This window comes from Oncorhynchus clarkii, unplaced genomic scaffold (genome assembly GCF_045791955.1).
Source record: "Oncorhynchus clarkii lewisi isolate Uvic-CL-2024 unplaced genomic scaffold, UVic_Ocla_1.0 unplaced_contig_8524_pilon_pilon, whole genome shotgun sequence".
Lineage (NCBI taxonomy): Eukaryota > Metazoa > Chordata > Actinopteri > Salmoniformes > Salmonidae > Oncorhynchus > Oncorhynchus clarkii.
The window spans coordinates 211,752-234,352 of record NW_027257969.1 but is presented as its reverse complement, the minus strand read 5'-3'; the positions used below and the strand labels follow the sequence as shown (position 1 = coordinate 234,352).

The following is a 22,601-nucleotide window of genomic DNA, read 5'->3' as shown; positions in this document are numbered from 1 at the left end:
CTGGACTGAACCTGACCTCGGTGTTATTCTGAACAGAACTCCCCACTCTGGACTGAACCTGACCTCAGTGTTATTCTGAACAGAACTCCCCACTCTGGACTGAACCTGACCTCGGTGTTATTCTGAACAGAACGCCAGGCCTATCCGTCACGGACCAGGTTTCAGCTGAGTGGTGATGAATGACGACTCAGAGAATTTCTTCCAAACTAAACCAGTTATAACAGTCTTATGAGTCGTTATAACAGTCTTATGAGTCGTTATAACAGTCTTATGAGTCGTTATAACAGTCATATGAGTCGTTATAACAGTCATATGAGTCGTTATAACAGTCATATGAGTCGTTATAACAGTCATATGAGTCGTTATAACAGTCTTATGAGTCGTTATAACAGTCTTATGAGTCGTTATAACAGTCATATGAGTCGTTATAACAGCCTTATGAGTCGTTATAACAGTCATATGAGTCGTTATAACAGTCATATGAGTCGTTATAACAGTCTTATGAGTCGTTATAACAGTCATAAGAGTCGTTATAACAGTCTTATGAGTCGTTATAACAGTCATATGAGTCGTTATAACAGTCTTATGAGTCGTTATAACAGCTTTAACAGCTATTTGGGCGTTCATAGACATGCCATTGCTAATCCATGTTGTTGTGACCCAGGTCTTACATTCAGCTGTCCCTGCCATTACATTCAGCTGTCCCTGCTATCTCTCTGTCTGGGTTCAAAATGGCACCCTATTCCCTATGGGCCCTGGTCAAAAGTAGTGCACTATATAGGGAATAGGGTGCCATTACCATCTCTCTGTCTGGGTTCAAAATGGCACCCTATTCCCTATGGGCTCTGGTCAAAAGTAGTGCACTATATAGGGAATAGGGTGCCATTACCATCTCTCTGTCTGGGTTCAAAATGGTACCCTATTCCCTATGGGCCCTGGTCAAAAGTAGTGCACTATATAGGGAATAGGGTGCCATTTGAGACGTAGGCTGTGCCTCTGTGTGTTTACATGGTTGTCAAGGTAACACTACCCAGGTCCCTGTGTCGAGGCCAGCCAGCACCTCACAAACAGCCTCCTCTCCTGTACCTGTCCCAGTACCTGGCCACAGACTCCTCTCCTGTACCTGTCCCAGTACCTGGCCACAGACTCCTCTCCTCTAACTGTCTCAGTACCTGGACACAGACTCCTCTCCTGTACCTGTCCCAGTACCTGGCAAACAGCCTCCTCTCCTCTAACTGTCCCAGTACCTGGCAAACAGCCTCCTCTCCTGTACCTGTCTCAGTACCTGGCAAACAGACTCCTCTCCTGTACCTGTCCCAGCACCTGGCAAACAGCCTCCTCTCCTGTACCTGTCCCAGTACCTGGCAAACAGCCTCCTCTCCTCTAACTGTCCCAGTACCTGGCAAACAGCCTCCTCTCCTGTACCTGTCTCAGTACCTGGCAAACAGACTCCTCTCCTGTACCTGTCCCAGCACCTGGCAAACAGCCTCCTCTCCTGTACCTGTCCCAGTACCTGGCCACAGACTCCTCTCCTCTAACTGTCTCAGTACCTGGACACAGACTCCTCTCCTGTACCTGTCCCAGTACCTGGCAAACAGCCTCCTCTCCTCTAACTGTCCCAGTACCTGGCAAACAGCCTCCTCTCCTCTAACTGTCCCAGTACCTGGACACATACTCCTCTCCTGTACCTGTCCCAGTACCTGGACACAGACTCCTCTCCTGTACCTGTCCCAGCACCTGGCAAACAGCCTCCTCTCCTGTACCTGTCCCAGTACCTGGCCACAGACTCCTCTCCTCTAACTGTCTCAGTACCTGGACACAGACTCCTCTCCTGTACCTGTCCCAGTACCTGGCCACAGACTCCTCTCCTCTAACTGTCCCAGTACCTGGCCACAGGCTCCTCTCCTGTAACTGTCCCAGTATCTGGCCACAGACTCCTCTCCTGTACCTGTCCCAGTACCTGGCAAACAGCCTCCTCTCCTCTAACTGTCCCAGTACCTGGCAAACAGCCTCCTCTCCTCTCCTGTCCCAGCACCTGGCCACAGACTCCTCTCCTGAACCTGTCCCAGTATCTGGCCACAGACTCCTCTCTTGTACCTGTCCCAGCACCTGGCAAACAGCCTCCTCTCCTGTACCTGTCCCAGCACCTCGCAAACAGCCTCCTCTCCTGTACCTGTCCCAGTACCTGGCCACAGGCTCCTCTCCTGTAACTGTCCCAGTATCTGGCCACAGACTCCTCTCCTGTACCTGTCCCAGTACCTGGCAAACAGCCTCCTCTCCTCTAACTGTCCCAGTACCTGGAAAACAGCATCCTCTCCTCTAACGGTCCCAGTACCTGGACACAGACTCCTCTCCTGTACCTGTCCCAGTACCTGGCCACAGACTCCTCTCATGTACCTGTCCAAGCACCTGGTCACAGACTCCTCTCCTGTACCTGTCCCAGCACCTCGCAAACAGTCTCCTCTCCTGTAACTGTCCCAGTACCTGGCCACAGACTCCTCTCCTGTGACTGTCCCAGATCATCTCTGTTTATCACGGATGTAAACATACAGGAGCATGGGTTGTGTAAGGCAGACAGAAGGAGGAGGAGAGGGGGAGAGAGAGAGAAAGAGAGGGAGAGAGAGAGAGAGAAAGAGAGGGAGAGAGAGAGAAAGAGAGGGAGAGAGAGTGAAGGGCAGTCACATGCTAGGCTGCTGGGGTGTTGCTAAAGAGTGGGGTCTATATTTAAACAGGAATGTACACAGAGCCAGAGACCTCATGGAAAGAGACCATAACAACAAACACAGAACAGTTTCTCTACAAACAGCCCCTCCTTCACTTATAGAGAACCACCAGTAGGAGAGAGAGAGGGGGGGGGGGGGGGGGGGAGAGAGAGAGGGGGGGGGGGGGGGCGAGAGAGAGAGAGAGAGAGAGAGAGAGAGGGGGGGAGTGAGAGAGAGAGCGAGAGAGAGAGAAGGGGGGGGGGCGAGAGAGAGAGAGATGACTGGGTGAATGTTGCTGATAGCAGAGCTGAGTGAAAGGACACCTACCTCAGACGCATTAGAAGACTGAGACAAGGTAAGGAAGGAAGGAAGGAAGGAAGGTGTGTCGTACTGAGGTGTAGAGGTTGACCTGCTGAATGTAGCTGACTGTAACATGGATAATGATCAACATTTACCCATAAATCAGATGAAAAAACAACCAGAGTTATTCTAACATTCTGTTGGCTGTGAATGGTGAACGATCCAGTGTAGTAATCTGACTAGCTGCTGATTGATTAATCAACCTGCTTTCAATGTCTTAGGTTAGGAGAAAACAATGACAAGTTGATATCAAACGTAGTAATCTGTGTTTGAATAATGTACTGTACTGTAACTATTATATCAAGCTAATGATTCTCATTTAAAACAGTTAATTCATTGATTTGCCGGAGCGCTTGTTGACCTACATTCTGCTATAGGTCAGGTTGAGATTGTTACCATGGATACTTGACACGTTTGCCCGTGTGTAAACACTCATATCAAACGGATATAAATGTTATTGTCCCGGGCTGTTGAAGGACGAGGACCAAGGTGCAGCGTGGGAGCGTCCATTTTATTTATTTTAAGCAAAATGACACCAAGCAAAAACAATAACCACTACAAACACCAACCGTGAAGCTCACAAACAAAGTGCTCTAAACAGACACATGAAAGGATCTCTAAGGTCAGGACGTGACAGTACCCCCTCCCCCAAAGGTGAGGTCAGGGCGTGACAGTACCCCCTCCCCCAAAGGTGTGGTCAGGGCGTGACAGTACCCCCCCTCCCCCAAAGGTGTGGTCAGGGCGTGACAGTACCCCCCCCCTCCCCCAAAGGTGCGGTCAGGGCGTGACAGTACCCCCCCCTCCCCCAAAGGTGCGGTCAGGGTGTGACAGTACCCCCTCCCCCAAAGGTGCGGTCAGGGCGTGACAGTACCCCCCCCCCCCAAAGGTGTGGTCAGGGCGTGACAGTACCCCCCCCCCAAAGGTGTGGTCAGGGCGTGACAGTACCCCCCCCTCCCCCAAAGGTGCGGTCAGGGCGTGACAGTACCCCCCCTCCCCCAAAGGTGTGGTCAGGGCGTGACAGTACCCCCCCCCCCCCCCAAGGTGAGGTCAGGGCGTGACAATACCCCCTCCCCCAAAGGTGCGGTCAGGGCGTAACAGTACCCGCCCTCCCCCAAAGGTGAGGTCAGGGCGTGACAGTACCCCCCCCCCCCCAAAGGTGAGGTCAGGGCGTGACAGTACCCCCCCCCAAAGGTGAGGTCAGGGCGTGACAGTACCCCCCCCAAAGGTCAGGTCAGGACGTGACAGTACCCCCCCCTCCCCCAAAGGTGAGATCAGGGCGTGACAGTACCCCCCCTCCCCAAAGGTGAGGTCAGGGCGTGACAGTACCCCCCCCCCCCCAAAGGTGAGGTCAGGGCGTGACAGTACCCCCTCCCCCAAAGGTGAGGTCAGGGCGTGACAGTACCCCCTCCCCCAAAGGTGAGGTCAGGGCGTGACAGTACCCCCCCCCCCCCCCAAAGGTGAGGTCAGGGCGTGACAGTACCCCCTCCCCCAAAGGTGAGGTCAGGGCGTGACAGTACCCCCCCCTCCCCCAAAGGTGAGGTCAGGGCGTGACAGTACCCCCTCCCCCAAAGGTGAGGTCAGGGCGTGACAATACCCCCTCCCCCAAAGGTGAGGTCAGGGCGTGACAATACCCCCTCCCCCAAAGGTGAGGTCAGGGCGTGACAATACCCCCTCCCCCAAAGGTGAGGTCAGGGCGTGACAATACCCCCTCCCCCAAAGGTGAGGTCAGGGCGTGACAGTACCCCCTCCCCCAAAGGTGAGGTCAGGGCGTGAAAATACCCCCTCCCCAAAAGGTGAGGTCAGGGCGTGACAATACCCCCTCCCCCAAAGGTGAGGTCAGGGCGTGACAATACCCCCTCCCCCAAAGGTGAGGTCAGGGCGTGACAATACCCCCCCTCCCCCAAAGGTGTGGTCAGGGGGTGACAGTACCCCCTCCCCCAAAGGTGAGATCAGGGCGTGACAGTACCCCCTCCTCCCCCAAAGGTGAGGTCAGGGAATGACAGTACCCCCTCCCCCAAAGGTGAGGTCAGGGCGTGACAGTACCCCCCCCCCCCCCCCCCCCCCCAAAGGTGAGGTCAGGGCGTGACAGTACCCCCCCCCAAAGGTGAGGTCAGGGCGTGACAGTACCCCCCCCCCCCCCCCCCCAAGGTGAGGTCAGGGCGTGACAATACCCCATCCCCCAAAGGTGAGGTCAGGGCGTGACAGTACCCCCCCCCCCAAAGGTGAGGTCAGGGCGTGACAGTACCCCCTCCCCCAAAGGTGAGGTCAGGGCGTGACAATACCCCCTCCCCCAAAGGTGAGGTCAGGGCGTGACAATACCCCCTCCCCCGAAGGTGAGATCAGGGCGTGACAGTACCCCCTCCTCCACCAAAGGTGAGGTCAGGGAATGACAGTACCCCCCCCCCAAAGGTGAGGTCAGGGCGTGACAGTACCCCCCCCCCCCCCCCCCCCAAAGGTGAGGTCAGGGCGTGACAGTACCCCCCCCCAAAGGTGAGGTCAGGGCGTGACAGTACCCCCCCCCCCAAAGGTGAGGTCAGGGCGTGACAGTACCCCCCCCCCCAAAGGTGAGGTCAGGGCGTGACAATACCCCATCCCCCAAAGGTGAGGTCAGGGCGTGACAGTACCCCCCCCCCCCCCCCCCCCCCCCCCAAAGGTGAGGTCAGGGCGTGACAGTACCCCCTCCCCCAAAGGTGAGGTCAGGGCGTGACAATACCCCCTCCCCCAAAGGTGAAGTCAGGGCGTGACAGTACCCCCCCCCCCCCCCCCCACAAAGGTGAGGTCAGGGCGTGACAGTACCCCCCCCCCCCAAAGGTGAGGTCAGGGCGTGACAATACCCCCTCCCCCGAAGGTGAGGTCAGGGCGTGACAGTACCCCCTCCCCCAAAGGTGTTGTCAGGGCGTGACAGTACCCCCTCCCCCAAAGGTGCGGTCAGGGCGTGACAATACCCCCTCCCCCAAAGGTGTGGTCAGGGCGTGACAGTACCCCCTCCCCCAAAGGTGAGGTCAGGGCGTGACAGTACCCCCCCCCCCCCCCCCCAAAGGTGAGGTCAGGGCGTGACAGTACCCCCTCCCCCAAAGGTGAGGTCAGGGCGTGACAGTACCCCCTCCCCCAAAGGTGAGGTCAGGGCGTGACAGTACCCCCCCCCTCCAAAGGTGAGGTCAGGGCGTGACAATACCCCATCCCCCAAAGGTGAGGTCAGGGCGTGACAGTACCCCCTCCCCCAAAGGTGAGGTCAGGGCGTGACAGTACCCCCCCCAAAGGTGAGGTCAGGGCGTGACAATACCCCATCCCCCAAAGGTGAGGTCAGAGCGTGACAGTACCCCCCCCCCCCCTCAAAGGTGCGGTCAGGGCGTGACTGTACCCACTCCCCCAAAGGTGTGGTCAGGGCGTGACAGTACCCCCCCCCAAAGGTGCGGTCAGGGCGTGACAGTACCCCGCCCCCAAAGGTGCGGTCAGGGCGTGACAGTACCCCCCCCCCCCCCAAAGGTGCGGTCAGGGCTTGACAGTACCCCCCCCCCCCCCCCCCCCCCAAAGGTGTGGTCAGGGCGTGACAGTACCCCCCCCCCCCCCCCAAAGGTGTGGTCAGGGCGTGACAGTACCCCCTCCCCCAAAGGTGTGGTCAGGGCGTGACAGTACCCCCCCCACCCCAAAGGTGAGGTCAGGGCGTGACAGTACCCCCCCCCCCCCCCCAAAGGTGAGGTCAGGGCGTGACAGTACCCCCCCCCCCCAAAGGTGGGGTCAGGGCGTGACAGTACCCCCCCCCCAAAGGTGAGGTAAGGGCGCGACAGTACCTCCCCCCCAAAGGTGAGGTCAGGGGGTGACAATGCCCCCTCCCCCAAAGGTGAGGTCAGGGCGTGACAATACCCCATCCCCCAAAGGTGAGGTCAGGGCGTGACAGTACCCCCCCCTCAAAGGTGAGGTCAGGGCGTGACAGTACCCCCCCCCCCAAAGGTGCGGTCAGGGCGTGACAGTACCCCCTCCCCCAAAGGTGTGGTCAGGGCGTGACAGTACCCCCCCCCAAAGGTGCGATCAGGGCGTGACAGTACCCCGCCCCCAAAGGTGCGGTCAGGGCGTGACAGTACCCCCCCCCCCCCCCCCCCAAAGGTGCGGTCAGGGCGTGACAGTACCCCCCCCCCCCCCAAAGGTGCGGTCAGGGCGTGACTGTACCCCCCCCCCAAAGGTGCGTTCAGGGTGTGACAGTACCCCCCCCCCCCCCAAAGGTGCGGTCAGGGCGTGACAGTACCCCCCCCAAAGGTGCGTTCAGGGCGTGACAGTACCCCCTCCCCCAAAGGTGTGGTCAGGGCGTGACAGTACCCCCCCCCCAATGGTGCGGTCAGGGCGTGACAGTACCCCCCCCCCCCCCCCCCCCCCTCCAAAGGTGTGGTCAGGGCGTGACAGTACCCCCTTCCCCAAAGGTGTGGTCAGGGCGTGACAGTAACCCCCCCCCAAAGGTGAGGTCAGGGCGTGACAGTACCCCCCCCCCCCAAAGGTGAGGTCAGGGCGCGACAGTACCCCCCCCCAAAGGTGAGGTCAGGGCGTGACAATACCCCCTCCCCCAAAGGTGAGGTCAGGGCGTGACAATACCCCATCCCCCAAAGGTGAGGTCAGGGCGTGACAGTACCCCCCCCCAAAGGTGAGGTCAGGGCGTGACAGTACCCCCCCCCCAAAGGTGCGGTCAGGGCGTGACAGTACCCCCTCCCCCAAAGGTGTGGTCAGAGCGTTACAGTACCCCCCCCCCCAAAGGTGCGGTCAGGGCGTGACAGTACCCCGCCCCCAAAGGTGCGGTCAGGGCGTGACAGTACCCCCCCCCCCCCCCCCAAAGGTGTGGTCAGGGCGTGACAGTACCCCCTCCCCCAAAGGTGTGGTCAGGGCGTGACAGTAACCCCCCCCCCCCCCCCCCCCCCCAAGGTGAGGTCAGGGCGCGACAGTACCCCCCCCCAAAGGTGAGGTCAGGGCGTGACAATACCCCCACCCCCAAAGGTGAGGTCAGGGCGTGACAATACCCCATCCCCCAAAGGTGAGGTCAGGGCGTGACAGTACCCCCCCCAAAGGTGAGGTCAGGGCGTGACAGTACCCCCCCCCCCCAAAGGTGCGGTCAGGGCGTGACAGTACCCACTCCCCCAAAGGTGTGGTCAGGGCGTGACAGTACCCCCCCCCCAAAGGAGCGGTCAGGGCGTGACAGTACCCCGCCCCCAAAGGTGCGGTCAGGGCGTGACAGTACCCCCCCCCCCCAAAGGTGAGGTCAGGGCGCGACAGTACCCCCCCCCCAAAGGTGAGGTCAGGGCGTGACAATACCCCCTCCCCCAATGGTGTGGTCAGGGCGTGACAATACCCCATCCCCCAAAGGTGAGGTCAGGGCGTGACAGTACCCCCCCCCAAAGGTGAGGTCAGGGCGTGACAGTACCCCCCCCCCCAAAGGTGCGGTCAGGGCGTGACAGTACCCACTCCCCCAAAGGTGTGGTCAGGGCGTGACAGTACCCCCCCCCAAAGGTGCGGTCAGGGCGTGACAGTACCCCGCCCCCAAAGGTGCGGTCAGGGCGTGACAGTTCCCCCCCCCCCTCCCCCAAAGGTGTGGTCAGGGCGTGACAGTACCCCCCCCCCCCAAAGGTGTGGTCAGGGCGTGACAGTACCCCCCCCCCCAAAGGTGTGGTCAGGGCGTGACAGTACCCCCTCCCCCAAAGGTGTGGTCAGGGCGTGACAGTACCCCCCCCCCTCCCCCAAAGGTGCGGTCTCCGGCCGCAAAACCTAAACCTATAGGGGAGGGTCTGGGTGGGCATCTGTCAGAGGCAGCTGTCTATCATTGTCTTTTGATTGGGAATCATACTTAGGCAGCCTGTTTTCCACCTGAGCTCTGGTCTCATTCCGATACGGACGTAACAATTGCGGTATTGTTGGTGTGTCTTGATCCATGAGACTAAATGGAGAGGGTGTCTGACTCCAGGGTAATCAGACCATCCTAAACAATAACAAGTTGTATTGTTGGTCTGTCTTGATCCATGAGACTAAATGGGGAGGGTGTCTGACTCCAGGGTAATCAGACCATCCTAAACAATAACAAGTTGTATTGTTGGTCTGTCTTGATCCATGAGACTAAATGGGGAGGGTGTCTGACTCCAGGGTAATCAGACCATCCTAAACAATAACAAGTTGTATTGTTGGTCTGTCTTGATCCATGAGACTAAATGGAGAGGGTGTCTGACTCCAGGGTAATCAGACCATCCTAACCGAGTGCTGATAACAGCTCTAGTGAATGTGTTGTGTCCCAATGCTGGTAGAGTCGAGGACGTGGTGCTAGACCCCAAGCTGGGTTACGACAGGACTACTACTATAATATGTGAATGTTGATCACGAGCCTCACGCTATCTGCATTGGGAGTTCTTCGTGCAGAAAACGGCGTGCTACTGAAGATACACATTTTAAATGCACTTTTAGGTATTTATGATCGTGACGGAGTCGCAGTCGGAGGTGGGAAACACCTAAGTCTTGGATCCTGCAGGAAATATGTGTGTGATGGAGAAAACATTCAAATGTTAGACCAATGCTTTCTATTCCTTCATGACACTGGCTTGTCCAAACTATACACACTCACCACCCCCCCCCCCCTTCCAAAAAAAATAAAACCAAAATTGAACCCATTTCCTCCCAAATCAAACCATGTCCTCTCTTTTCCAGAATGGACCAATCAAAGCCACACGTAGATGTGTTCCACTACAGGAACGAGGAACAGTCGTCCTACCTCCTACTGCAGCTGAACCGTCTGAGACAGAACAGGATCCTTACCGACGTGCTGCTCTGTTCAGATAACACAGAGATCCCCTGCCACCGTAACATCCTGGCCTCCAGCAGTCCTTACTTCACGGCCATGTTCTGTCACCACTTCAGAGAGACGAACCAGGAGAAGGTGGATCTGAAGGTAGGCTTGTTTCACTTTTTTTTAAATAAGCTAAATGTTGTTGTTTCTGTTGTAAAACTAGACTAGTGTCCTGCCTCACTCTACTGAAACAGGAGAAGGCTTTTATGTAAAGGGCTGTGTGGTTTCTGCCTGTCAACGAAAGGCGCTGTACAAATCAAATATAATCTTTCTCCCTATTATTATTATTGTTATTATTATTATTATTATTATTATTATTGGTGTTGTTGTTGTTATTATTATTATTATTATTATTATTGTTATTGTTGTTTTTATTATTATTATGATTATTATTATTATTATTGTTGTTGTTGTTGTTGTTATTATTATTATTATTGGTGTTGTTGTTGTTATTATTATTATTATTATTATTATTATTATTGTTATTATTATTATTATTATTATTATTATTATTGGTGTTGTTGTTGTTATTATTATTATTATTATTATTATTGTTATTGTTGTTTTTATTATTATTATGATTATTATTATTATTATTATTGTTGTTGTTGTTGTTGTTGTTATTATTATTATTATTGGTGTTGTTGTTGTTATTATTATTATTATTATTGTTATTGTTGTTTTTATTATTATTATTATTATTATTATTATTATTGTTGTTGTTGTTGTTGTTATTATTATTATTGTTATTATTATTTTTGTTAAATTTTATTTATTGTTATTATTATTGTTGTTGTTATTACTATTATTATTATTGTTGTTGTTATTGTTGTTATTATTACTATTATTGTTATTGCTATTGTATTATTGTTGTTATTATTGTTATTATTATTGTTATTGTTGAAGGGGATCACCTCCAGCATCCTGAGTGACATCGTCGACTACGTCTACACAGGGGTCATAACCATCACCATGGAGACAGTACTGCCCCTTATGCAGGCTTCCTCCATGCTCCAGTACACCAGGCTGTTCGAGGCCTGCTCCTCTTTCCTGCAGGTGACCACAGATGAATTAGCTTCCTGGCTTTAAACTCTGACACTTTCACATTGATGATGAAACTTTAATAGGATTAATAATGTGTGTTTTGTCCCTGGGGGAAGTACATTTACATTTTTTACATGTAATATATTTCAGGAGCAGCTGAGCCCAGACAACTGCCTCAGCATGATGCGGCTGGCAAATATACTACACTGCAACAGCCTGAAGGAGAAGGTCAGTAGAATTTATTTCGTTTGAAGTATGTATTGTTGGTTCATTTGGCAGCCTAGGAGCCCTGGTGTAGTTAGTTCACTGGGAGCCTAGGGGCCCTGGTGTAGTTAGTTGACTTGGCAGCCTAGGAGCCCTGGTGTAGTTAGTTCACTGGGAGCCTAGTGGGCCTGGTGTAGTTAGTTCACTGGCAGCCTAGGAGCCCTGGTGTAGTTAGTTGACTTGGCAGCCTAGGAGCCCTGGTGTAGTTAGTTGACTTGGCAGCCTAGGAGCCCTGGTGTAGTTAGTTCCCTTGACAGCCTAGGGGCCCTGGTCAAAAGTAGTGTACTAAAAGGAATTAGGGAAAAGGGTACTATTTCGGACTAAGCCCATGTGTATCGTCAATGGCATTCATTCATTCATTGATTGATTCCAGGCCAGGGAGATGGCAGTACAGAGCTTCTCTGACGTCTCTACCTCTGAGGACCTGTGTGAGCTCTCCTTACCTGAGCTGATGGGTTACCTGGAGGATGACTGGCTCTGTGCTGAGGAGGAGCAGGTAAGGTAATACTAAAAATAAACACCCCAATCAACAACAACGGCCACTAAAAGCAGCAGCGCATCATCAACAAAGTTAAAACTATCAATGGATGTTTAAGAACTAAGCGTTGAAATTAAAACAGCTTTTTTATTTTTTTTAAACAGGTGTTCGAGACGTTACTGGCGTGGATCCACCACGACCCGTTCTCCCGGCGCGGCGCCATCTCCGACCTCTTCAGGAAGGTGCGTCTGCGCTACATCCACCCCACCTACCTGTTCCAGTTCATCGCCAGCGACCCCCTCGTCCAGTCCTCCACCCTGTGCATCGAGGTCATCGAGTCCGTCCGACGCCTCATGTTCTCCATCACCACTAAGTGTGGGTCGGACCTCAAGCCCCTGTGGGTGACCCCGCGGCGCTTCACCTGCCGGGAGACCCTGGTTCTAGTTGGCGGCCGCAAGAACAACGAACAGACGTCCCGCGAAGCACTCCTGTTCGACGAGAGGACTCAGCGCTGGCAGTGGCTGGCCAAGCTGCCCTTGCGACTCTATAAGGCCTCCTACGTCTGTATCCACAGTATCCTGTATGTCCTGGGAGGCCTCACCATGAACACCAAGCACAGAGTGGTTAGCACCACTGTCTATACGTTGTCTCTGAAGACCAACCAGTGGAGGACGACTGAGCCCATGATCCAGCCGCGCTTCGCCCACCAGTCTGTCTCCTACCTGCACTTTATCTTCGTCCTGGGGGGCCTGGGGCCGGAGAAGCAGGTGTGCAACACGGTGCAAAGGTACAATAGTATGTTCAACTAATGGGAGGCTATGGTTCCCATGCCGACGGCTGTGCTACACCCGGCGGTTGCCGCTAACGATCAAAGAATCTACATGTTCGGGGGAGAGGACGCGATGCAGAACCCTGTCAGGATGATACAGGTAGGCAGAATGTCCTTCTGTTGAGGTTGCTGTTGTGGTGAACCTGAAGTCTTGAAGTCTCGGGGTGTTGAATTACTGAAGATTTGAAGTCTCGGGGTGTTTAATTACTGAAAATTTGAAGTCTCTGGTGTTGAATTACTGAAGACTTGAAGTCTCATGTGTTTAATTACTGAAGACTTGAAGTCTTGGGTGTTGAATTACTGAAGATTTGAAGTCTCGGGGTGTTAAATTACTGAAGATTTGAAGTCTCGAGGTGTTTAATTACTGAAAATTTGGAGTTTGCTGTTAATTCTTGAAACTTTTTTTGGGGGGGACAAATCTGCACAGAAACACTAAACTCTTCTAAACCCTTCCTCTTTCTCCAGGTGTATCACATTGGCAGGAATATGTGGTCTATGATGGAGACCAGGACAGTGAAGAATGTTTCTGCACCAGCAGCAGTCATCGATGACAAGATCTACATTATCGGAGGTAGGTGAAGACTGGGTCTGTCGATGACAAGATCTACATTATCGGAGGTAGGTGAAGACTGGGTCTGTCGATGACAAGATCTACATTATCGGAGGTAGGTGAAGACTGGGTCTGTCGATGACAAGATCTACATTATCGGAGGTAGGTGAAGACTGGGTCTGTCGATGACAAGATCTACATTATCGGAGGTAGGTGAAGACTGGGTCTGTCGATGACAAGATCTACATTATCGGAGGTAGGTGAAGACTGGGTCTGTTGCTTTAGTCAGGGGGGAAAAAAGGACAATCTAATGTTTCAATTAAATACAACTTTATTTGGTCTACTTAGGACTTTGAGATCTTCAATATCTCTTCTGTCTTTTGTCAAGACAACTTCATCAGCAGCTCCTTCCCCTAACTGTCCCCGCTAACGTCCTTTTTTTACAGGCTACACCAGAAGAATGATCGCGTACGACACCAAAGCCAACCGCTTTACGAAGTGTGAGAACCTGAAGCAGAGGAGGATGCATCACGCCGTCACGGTGCTCGACGACAAACTGTACGTGACGGGAGGACGCTTCATCAACGGACATGACATCATAGAGGACTCCGACAGCTTCGAGTGCTACGACCCAAAGACTGACGCGTGGACGACGAAGGGGACGTTGCCGTACAGGCTGTTTGACCACGGTTCTCTGTCCCTGGTGTGTGTCTCCAACAAATCCAAGCCTCCCTGAGTGTGTGTTGTGGATGTGTGTGTCCCCTTCAGATGATACTCTGCCCGACCAAGCAAAAAGACATTAACTGCTCATAGCGTGGAACTGAGAAAAATACCTTTTATCTACCTTGGTGTCACAGTATCTTCATGCAGTTACTGGCTAACATGACCCCCCCATTTTCTCCTGAACACAATACAACCAAGGCAGGATACTTGTCCACATGATTAAGAATGTATTTAATGTAGCAAAAATGACATAAACTCATTTTGGACCAAATGAGCAGTTATTGCCTTCTTGCATGGTAGGACAATACTGTCTATGCATATGTTGCTGCTCGGATGTGACGCTGACCGACACAGATGTTGCAAAGAACATCTCTGATGTCATTTCCTGTCCCACAAATTCCCTCAACGGGTGACACTTTTTCCAGCAGCGAATCTTAAATCGAATGAGATGTTTTTAGAGATTTTACTTGTCGTGTGGAACTGAAGCCCTGGGCAGTTAATTGTTGTGTGGAACTGAAGCCCCGGGCAGTTAATTGTCGTGTGGAACTGAAGCCCCGGGCAGTTAATTGTCGTGTGGAACTGAAGCCCTGGGCAGTTAATTGTCGTGTGGAACTGAAGCCCCGGGCAGTTAATTGTTGTGTGGAACTGAAGCCCTAGGCAGTTAATTGTTGTGTGGAACTGAAGCCCTAGGCAGTTAATTGTTGTGTGGAACTGAAGCCCTGGGCAGTTAATTGTTGTGTGGAACTGAAGCCCCGGGCAGGTAATTGTCGTGTGGAACTGAAGCCCTGGGCAGTTAATTGTTGTGTGGAACTGAAGCCCCGGGCAGTTAATTGTTGTGTGGAACTGAAGCCCTAGGCAGTTAATTGTTGTGTGGAACTGAAGCCCCGGGCAGTTAATTGTTGTGTGGAACTGAAGCCCTGGGCAGTTAATTGTTGTGTGGAACTGAAGCCCCGGGCAGTTAATTGTTGTGTGGAACTGAAGCCCTGGGCAGTTAATTGTTGTGTGGAACTGAAGCCCCGGGCAGTTAATTGTTGTGTGGAACTGAAGCCCTGGGCAGTTAATTGTTGTGTGGAACTGAAGCCCTGGGCAGTTAATTGTTGTGTGGAACTGAAGCCCCGGGCAGTTAATTGTTGTGTGGAACTGAAGCCCTGGGCAGTTAATTGCTGTGTGGAACTGAAGCCCTGGGCAGTTAATTGCTGTGTGGAACTGAAGCCCTGGGCAGTTAATTGTTGTGTGGAACTGAAGCCCCGGGCAGTTAATTGTTGTGTGGAACTGAAGCCCCGGGCAGTTAATTGTTGTGTGGAACTGAAGCCCCGGGCAGTTAATTGTTGTGTGGAACTGAAGCCCTGGGCAGTTAATTGTTGTGTGGAACTTCTTCAATTTCGTTTAAAATTTAAAAGTCTGTCTCCTACCTGCACTTTATCTTCGTCCTGGGGGGCCTGGGGCCGGAGAAGCAGGTGTGCAACACGGTGCAAAGGTACAATAGTATGTTCAACCAATGGGAGGCTATGGTTCCCATGCCGACGGCTGTGCTACACCCGGCGGTTGCCGCTAACGATCAAAGAATCTACATGTTCGGGGGAGAGGACGCGATGCAGAACCCTGTCAGGATGATACAGGTAGGCAGAATGTCCTTCTGTTGAGGTTGCTGTTGTGGTGAACCTGAAGTCTTGAAGTCTCGGGGTGTTGAATTACTGAAGATTTGAAGTCTCGGGGTGTTTAATTACTGAAAATTTGAAGTCTCTGGTGTTGAATTACTGAAGACTTGAAGTCTCATGTGTTTAATTACTGAAGACTTGAAGTCTTGGGTGTTGAATTACTGAAGATTTGAAGTCTCGGGGTGTTAAATTACTGAAGATTTGAAGTCTCGAGGTGTTTAATTACTGAAAATTTGGAGTTTGCTGTTAATTCTTGAAACTTTTTTTGGGGGGGACAAATCTGCACAGAAACACTAAACTCTTCTAAACCCTTCCTCTTTCTCCAGGTGTATCACATTGGCAGGAATATGTGGTCTATGATGGAGACCAGGACAGTGAAGAATGTTTCTGCACCAGCAGCAGTCATCGATGACAAGATCTACATTATCGGAGGTAGGTGAAGACTGGGTCTGTCGATGACAAGATCTACATTATCGGAGGTAGGTGAAGACTGGGTCTGTCGATGACAAGATCTACATTATCGGAGGTAGGTGAAGACTGGGTCTGTCGATGACAAGATCTACATTATCGGAGGTAGGTGAAGACTGGAGCTGTCGATGACAAGATCTACATTATCGGAGGTAGGTGAAGGCTGGATCTGTCGATGACAAGATCTACATTATCGGAGGTAGGTGAAGACTGGGTCTGTCGATGACAAGATCTACATTATCGGAGGTAGGTGAAGACTGGGTCTGTCGATGACAAGATCTACATTATCGGAGGTAGGTGAAGACTGGGTCTGTCGATGACAAGATCTACATTATCGGAGGTAGGTGAAGACTGGGTCTGTCGATGACAAGATCTACATTATCGGAGGTAGGTGAAGACTGGGTCTGTCGATGACAAGATCTACATTATCGGAGGTAGGTGAAGACTGGAGCTGTCGATGACAAGATCTACATTATCGGAGGTAGGTGAAGGCTGGATCTGTCGATGACAAGATCTACATTATCGGAGGTAGGTGAAGACTGGGTCTGTCGATGACAAGATCTACATTATCGGAGGTAGGTGAAGACTGGGTCTGTCGATGACAAGATCTACATTATCGGAGGTAGGTGAAGACTGGGTCTGTTGCTTTAGTCAGGGGGGAAAAAAGGACAATCTAATGTTTCAATTAAATACAACTTTATTTGGTCTACTTAGGACTTTGAGATCTTCAATATCTCTTCTGTCTTTTGTCAAGACAACTTCATCAGCAGCTCCTTCCCCTAACTGTCCCCGCTAACGTCCTTTTTTTACAGGCTACACCAGAAGAATGATCGCGTACGACACCAAAGCCAACCGCTTTACGAAGTGTGAGAACCTGAAGCAGAGGAGGATGCATCACGCCGTCACGGTGCTCGACGACAAACTGTACGTGACGGGAGGAAGCTTCATCAACGGACATGACATCATAGAGGACTCCGACACTGTGAGGGTCTCAGTCTCACTGTGAGGTCTCAGTCTCAATGTGAGGTCTCAGTCCCACTGTGAGGTCTCAGTCCCACTGTGAGGTCTTAGTCCCACTGTGAGGTCTCAGTCACACTGTGAGGTCTCAGTCCCACTGTGAAGTCTCAGTCCCACTGTGAGGTCTCAGTCCCACTGTGAAGTCTCAGTCTCACTGTGAAGTCTCAGTCTCACTGTGAGGTCTCAGTCCCACTGTGAGGTTTCAATCCCACTGTGAGGGTCTCAGTTCCACTGTGAAGTCTCAGTCCCACTGTGAGGTCTCAGTCCCACTGCGAGGACCAGCGCGGCCAGTGAGACAAGCTGAACTGGGGTCATTGACTTTACATGAGAGACAGATGGGCTGCTCAGGTTCCATCTGTTCTCTAGACACGAAGAGGCATCTCCTACGACAGGGGAGGAGAGGACAGCATGTTGTATTTCCCATTTCAACATTTAAATGAATATCCCAATAAATCCCTTACAGTACATCACAATTTATCTCATATTCCACAACACATAGCATATCATATCCCCTGTAATAGTAGACTAAGATTATACAACACCTTACTCTCGCTTCATTGTTTCATGAATGATTTTATAATAATCGTTACTGATGACTTCTGAAACATCATGAACCCGTCTCTGCCAACACTCCTTTCTGAGTCACTTCATTGTCTCTGTGCTGAGTAAATGACAGTCTCGTGACAGCCCAACCGTCTATGCTGAGTAAATGACAGTCTCGTGACAGCCCAACATCTATGCTGAGTAAATGACAGTCTCGTGACAGCCCAACCGTCTATGCTGAGTAAATGGCAGCCTCGTGACAGCCCAACGTCTATGCTGAGTAAATGACAGTCTCGTGACAGCCCAACGTCTATGCTGAGTAAATTACAGTCTTGTGACAGCCCAACATCTATGCTGAGTAAATGACAGTCTCGTGACAGCCCAACCGTCTATGCTGAGTAAATGACAGTCTCGTGACAGCCCAACCGTCTATGCTGAGTAAATGACAGTCTCGTGACAGCCCAACCGTCTATGCTGAGTAAATGACAGTCTCGTGACAGCCCAACCGTCTATGCTGAGTAAATGACAGTCTCGTGACAGCCCAACGTCTATGCTGAGTAAATGACACTCTTTTGACAGCCCAACGTCTATTCTGAGTAAGTGACAGTCTCGTGACAACCCAACCGTCTATGCTGAGTAAATGACAGTCTCGTGACAGCCTAACCGTCTATGCTGAGTAAATGACAGTCTCGTGACAGTCCAACGTCTATGCTGAGTAAATTACAGTCTCGTGACAGCCCAAACGTCTATGGTGAGTAAATGACAGTCTCGTGACAGCCCAACGTCTATGCTGAGTAAATGACAGTCTCGTGACGGCCCAACGTCTATGCTGAGTAAATGACAGTCTCGTGACAGCCCAACGTCTATGCTGAGTAAATTACAGTCTCGTGACAGCCCAACGTCTATGCTGAGTAAATGACAGTCTCGTGACAGCCCAACGTCTATGCTGAGTAAATGACAGTCTCGTGACAGCCCAACGTCTATGCTGAGTAAATGACAGTCTCGTGACAGCCACACCGTCCGTCTTTGCTGAGTAAATGACAGTCTCGTGACAGCCCAACGTCTATGCTGAATAAATGACAGTCTCGTGACAGCCCAACATCTATGCTGAGTAAATGACAGTCTCGTGACAGCCCAACCGTCTATGCTGAGTAAATGGCAGCCTCGTGACAGCCTAACCGTCTATGCTGAGTAAATGACAGTCTCGTGACAGTCCAACGTCTATGCTGAGTAAATTACAGTCTCGTGACAGCCCAACCATCTATGCTGAGTAAATGACAGTCTCGTGACAGCCCAACCGTCTATGGTGAGTAAATGACAGTCTCGTGACAGCCCAACGTCTATGCTGAGTAAATGACAGTCTCGTGACGGCCCAACGTCTATGCTGAGTAAATGACAGTCTCGTGACAGCCCAACGTCTATGCTGAGTAAATTACAGTCTCGTGACAGCCCAACGTCTATGCTGAGTAAATGACAGTCTCGTGACAGCCCAACGTCTATGCTGAGTAAATGACAGTCTCGTGACAGCCCAACGTCTATGCTGAGTAAATGACAGTCTCGTGACAGCCACACCGTCCGTCTTTGCTGAGTAAATGACAGTCTCGTGACAGCCCAACGTCTATGCTGAATAAATGACAGTCTCGTGACAGTCCAACCGTCTATGCTGAGTAAATGACAGTCTCGTGACAGCCCAACCGTCTATGATGAGTAAATGACAGGCTCGTGACAGCCCAACGTCATGAGTGGCGGAATAAGGTGAATGTTACACAACCCCTCCATTCATGTACAGTACATACGCAGGTATTAGTTATTATCGCATCTCAACTGACATTTCTTTGAAAACCAGATTGTTCCGTGCCAACCGGTAAAGGGTGAGGGGTGTGGGGATAGACGAGTGAAGGATGGAGGGATGGAGGGGTGAGAGGGGGGCAGGAGGGGTGCTGGAAAGTATAGATGATCTGGGGTTATTTTAGTAAACAAACAGGAGAGGGGGAAACATTACACCACGTGAGTCGTGTGGACTGCCGGCTGCTACACTGGCTTCATGACAGGCAGATGTGACAGCCCGGAGCCCACAGGGAGGAACAGTTTCACAAGACCACCTGAGAGATGATGAAACTGATTCAACTGAAGAGGGACAACAACAGGTGGAGAGGAGAGAGAGAGACGGGAGGGTCAGGTGCTGTCTGACAGCCACAACACAAACACAGACAGACGGAGAGAGAGACAGAGAGAGAGACAGAGAGAGAGAGAGAGAGAGACAGAGAGAGAGAGAGAGAGAGAGCATAGAGAGAGAGAGAGAGAGAGCAGAGAGAGAGAGACAGAGAGAGAGAGAGAGAGAGAGCAGAGAGAGAGAGACAGAGAGAGAGCGAGAGAGAGACAGAAGGAGAGAGAGAGAGAGAGAGAGAGAGAGAGAGAGAGAGAGAGAGAGAGAGAGAGAGCAGAGAGAGAGAGAGGGTCATGTGCTGTCTGACAGCCATAACACAAACAGAGAGAGAGAGGGAGAGAGAGAAACAGAGAGACAGAGACAGAGAGAGAGAAAGAGAGAGACAGAAAGAGAAAGAGAGAGAGAGAGATGAATCAGACAGTTCTGTTCATCAGTGTTTGATCAATTTTTTAAACAATCAGGATATATATGCTTTTGTTTACGTGTGTGTGGCCCCTGGGAATCCAACCCACTATCCTGACATTGCAAGAGCCGTGCTCTACTAACTGATCTGATTACCAGTCAATAATATATACACATGTTGTGTTGTCTTATTCCATTATGATTGGATGTTTGGATGTGTTTGGTCCCGCCACACCAGTCTGGTGTTTCTGTAATGTTGTCCTGTTTCAACAAGGGAAATGTCATCCACATGGACCTCTAGGAAAGCCTCTGCTCTGGTTGCATCTGGTGCCGGGAGTAACTTTGCAAGGGGGGGGGGGGGGGGGAGGGGGAGGGGGGAGGGGGGAGGGGGGGGGGGGGTATTTTGGGAGAAGAACAACTGTCACGTTGCTCAACGTTACAAAGAAACAGAACATTATGAATGTATAGTTAGCGTTTCAGAGTGTGCATCCGACTGGAAGTGTGCATTTGTGTGTGCACAAAATATCATAACACTTCATTTCACATCACATCATAAAACATCATATCTTATCATATCATATCAAAATACAACACATCATAACACATCACATCACATACTGGTCTCCTTTGGTCTCGTCTGGTCTAATCTGGTCTCATCTGGTCTCCTCTGGTCTCATCTGGTCTCGTCTGGTCTCATCTGGTCTCCTCTGGTCTCCTCTGGTCTCATCTGGTCTCGTCTGGTCTCATCTGGTCTCCTCTGGTCTCCTCTGGTCTCATCTCGTATCCTTTGGTCTTGTCTGGTCTCATCTGGTCTCAACTGGTCTCCTCTGGTCTCATCTGGTCTCCTCTGGTCTCATCTGGTCTCCTCTGGTCTCATTTGGTCTCTGGTCTCGTCTGGTCTCATCTGGTCTCCTCTGGTCTCATCTGGTCTCGTCTGGTCTCATCTGGTCTCCTCTGGTCTCATCTGGTCTCGTCTGGTGTCCCCTCGTTTCCTCTGGTCTCATCTGGTCTCCTTTGGTCTCGTCTGGTCTCATCTGGTCTCGTCTGGTCTCATCTGGTCTCATCTGGTCTCGTCTGGTGTTGTTGATGTTTCTAGGCTGTGGTCTGAATGTGACCTGTGACCTTTTGTGTATAACAGGACAATCCAGGCCGGACCAGTCAACCAGGCTGAGACACCTGCTCTGAGGCTCTAGTTACCCAGTCTGTTCTACTGAGACTCCAGTTACCCAGTCTGTTCTACTGAGACTCCAGTTACCCAGTCTGTTCTACTGAGACTCCAGTTACCCAGTCTGTTCTACTGAGACTAAAGTTACCCAGTCTGTTCTACTGGGACTGCAGTTACCCAGTCTGTTCTACTGAGACTCCAGTTACCCAGTCTGTCCTACTGAGACTCCAGTTACCCAGTCTGTCCTACTGAGACTCTAGTTACCCAGTCTGTTCTACTGAGACTCCAGTTACCCAGTCTGTTCTACTGGGACTGCAGTTACCCAGTCTGTTCTACTGAGACTCCAGTTACCCAGTCTGTCCTACTGAGACTCCAGTTACCCAGTCTGTCCTACTGAGACTCTAGTTACCCAGTCTGTTCTACTGAGACTCCAGTTACCCAGTCTGTTCTACTGAGACTCCAGTTACCCAGTCTGTTCTACTGGGACTCCAGTTACCCAGTCTGTTCTACTGAGACTCCAGTTACCCAGTCTGTTCTACTGAGACTCCAGTTACCCAGTCTGTTCTACTGAGACTCCAGTTACCCAGTCTGTTCTACTGAGACTCCAGTTACCCAGTCTGTCCTACTGAGACTCCAGTTACCCAGTCTGTTCTACTGAGACTCCAGTTACCCAGTCTGTTCTACTGAGACTCCAGTTACCCAGTCTGTTCTACTGGGACTCCAGTTACCCAGTCTGTTCTACTGAGACTCCAGTTACCCAGTCTGTTCTACTGAGACTCCAGTTACCCAGTCTGTTCTACTGAGACTCCAGTTACCCAGTCTGTTCTACTGAGACTCCAGTTACCCAGTCTGTTCTACTGAGACTCCAGTTACCCAGTCTGTTCTACTGAGACTCCAGTTACCCAGTCTGTTCTACTGAGACTCCAGTTACCCAGTCTGTTCTACTGAGAGTCCAGCACCCAGTCTGTTCTACTGAGACTCCAGTTACACAGTCTGTCCTACTGAGACTCCAGTTACCCAGTCTGTTCTACTGAGACTCCTGCTCTGAGACTCCAGTTACCCAGTCTGTTCTACTGAGACTCCAGCTACCCAGTCTGTTCTACTGGGACTCCAGTTACCCAGTCTGTTCTACTGAGACTCCAGTTACCCAGTCTGTTCTACTGAGACTCCAGTTACCCAGTCTGTTCTACTGAGACACCAGTTACCCAGTCTGTTCTACTGAGACTCCAGTTACCCAGTCTGTTCTACTGAGACTCCTGTTACCCAGTCTGTTCTACTGAGACTCCAGTTACCCAGTCTGTTCTACTGAGACTCCAGTTACCCAGTCTGTTCTACTGAGACTCCAGTTACCCAGTCTGTTCTACTGAGACTCCAGTTACCCAGTCTGTTCTACTGAGACTCCAGTTACCCAGTCTGTTCT

General features: G+C 51.4%; 1 protein-coding gene and 1 pseudogene across 1 annotated transcript; both read left to right on the top strand.

Moving 5' to 3' along the window:
• The first annotated feature begins 2,977 nt into the window (after positions 1 to 2,977).
• Positions 2,978 to 14,264, top strand: LOC139394324 (kelch-like protein 38; annotated as a pseudogene).
• Positions 14,265 to 15,172: 908 nt separating this feature from the next.
• On the top strand, positions 15,173 to 16,834 carry LOC139394322 (kelch-like protein 38). The gene is made up of 2 exons (XM_071142363.1): positions 15,173 to 15,380; positions 15,746 to 16,834. The coding sequence occupies exons 1-2, from the start codon at positions 15,249 to 15,251 to the stop codon at positions 15,857 to 15,859; spliced, it is 246 nt and encodes an 81-aa protein (XP_070998464.1). The 5' UTR covers positions 15,173 to 15,248; the 3' UTR covers positions 15,860 to 16,834.
• The last annotated feature ends 5,767 nt before the right edge of the window (positions 16,835 to 22,601 follow it).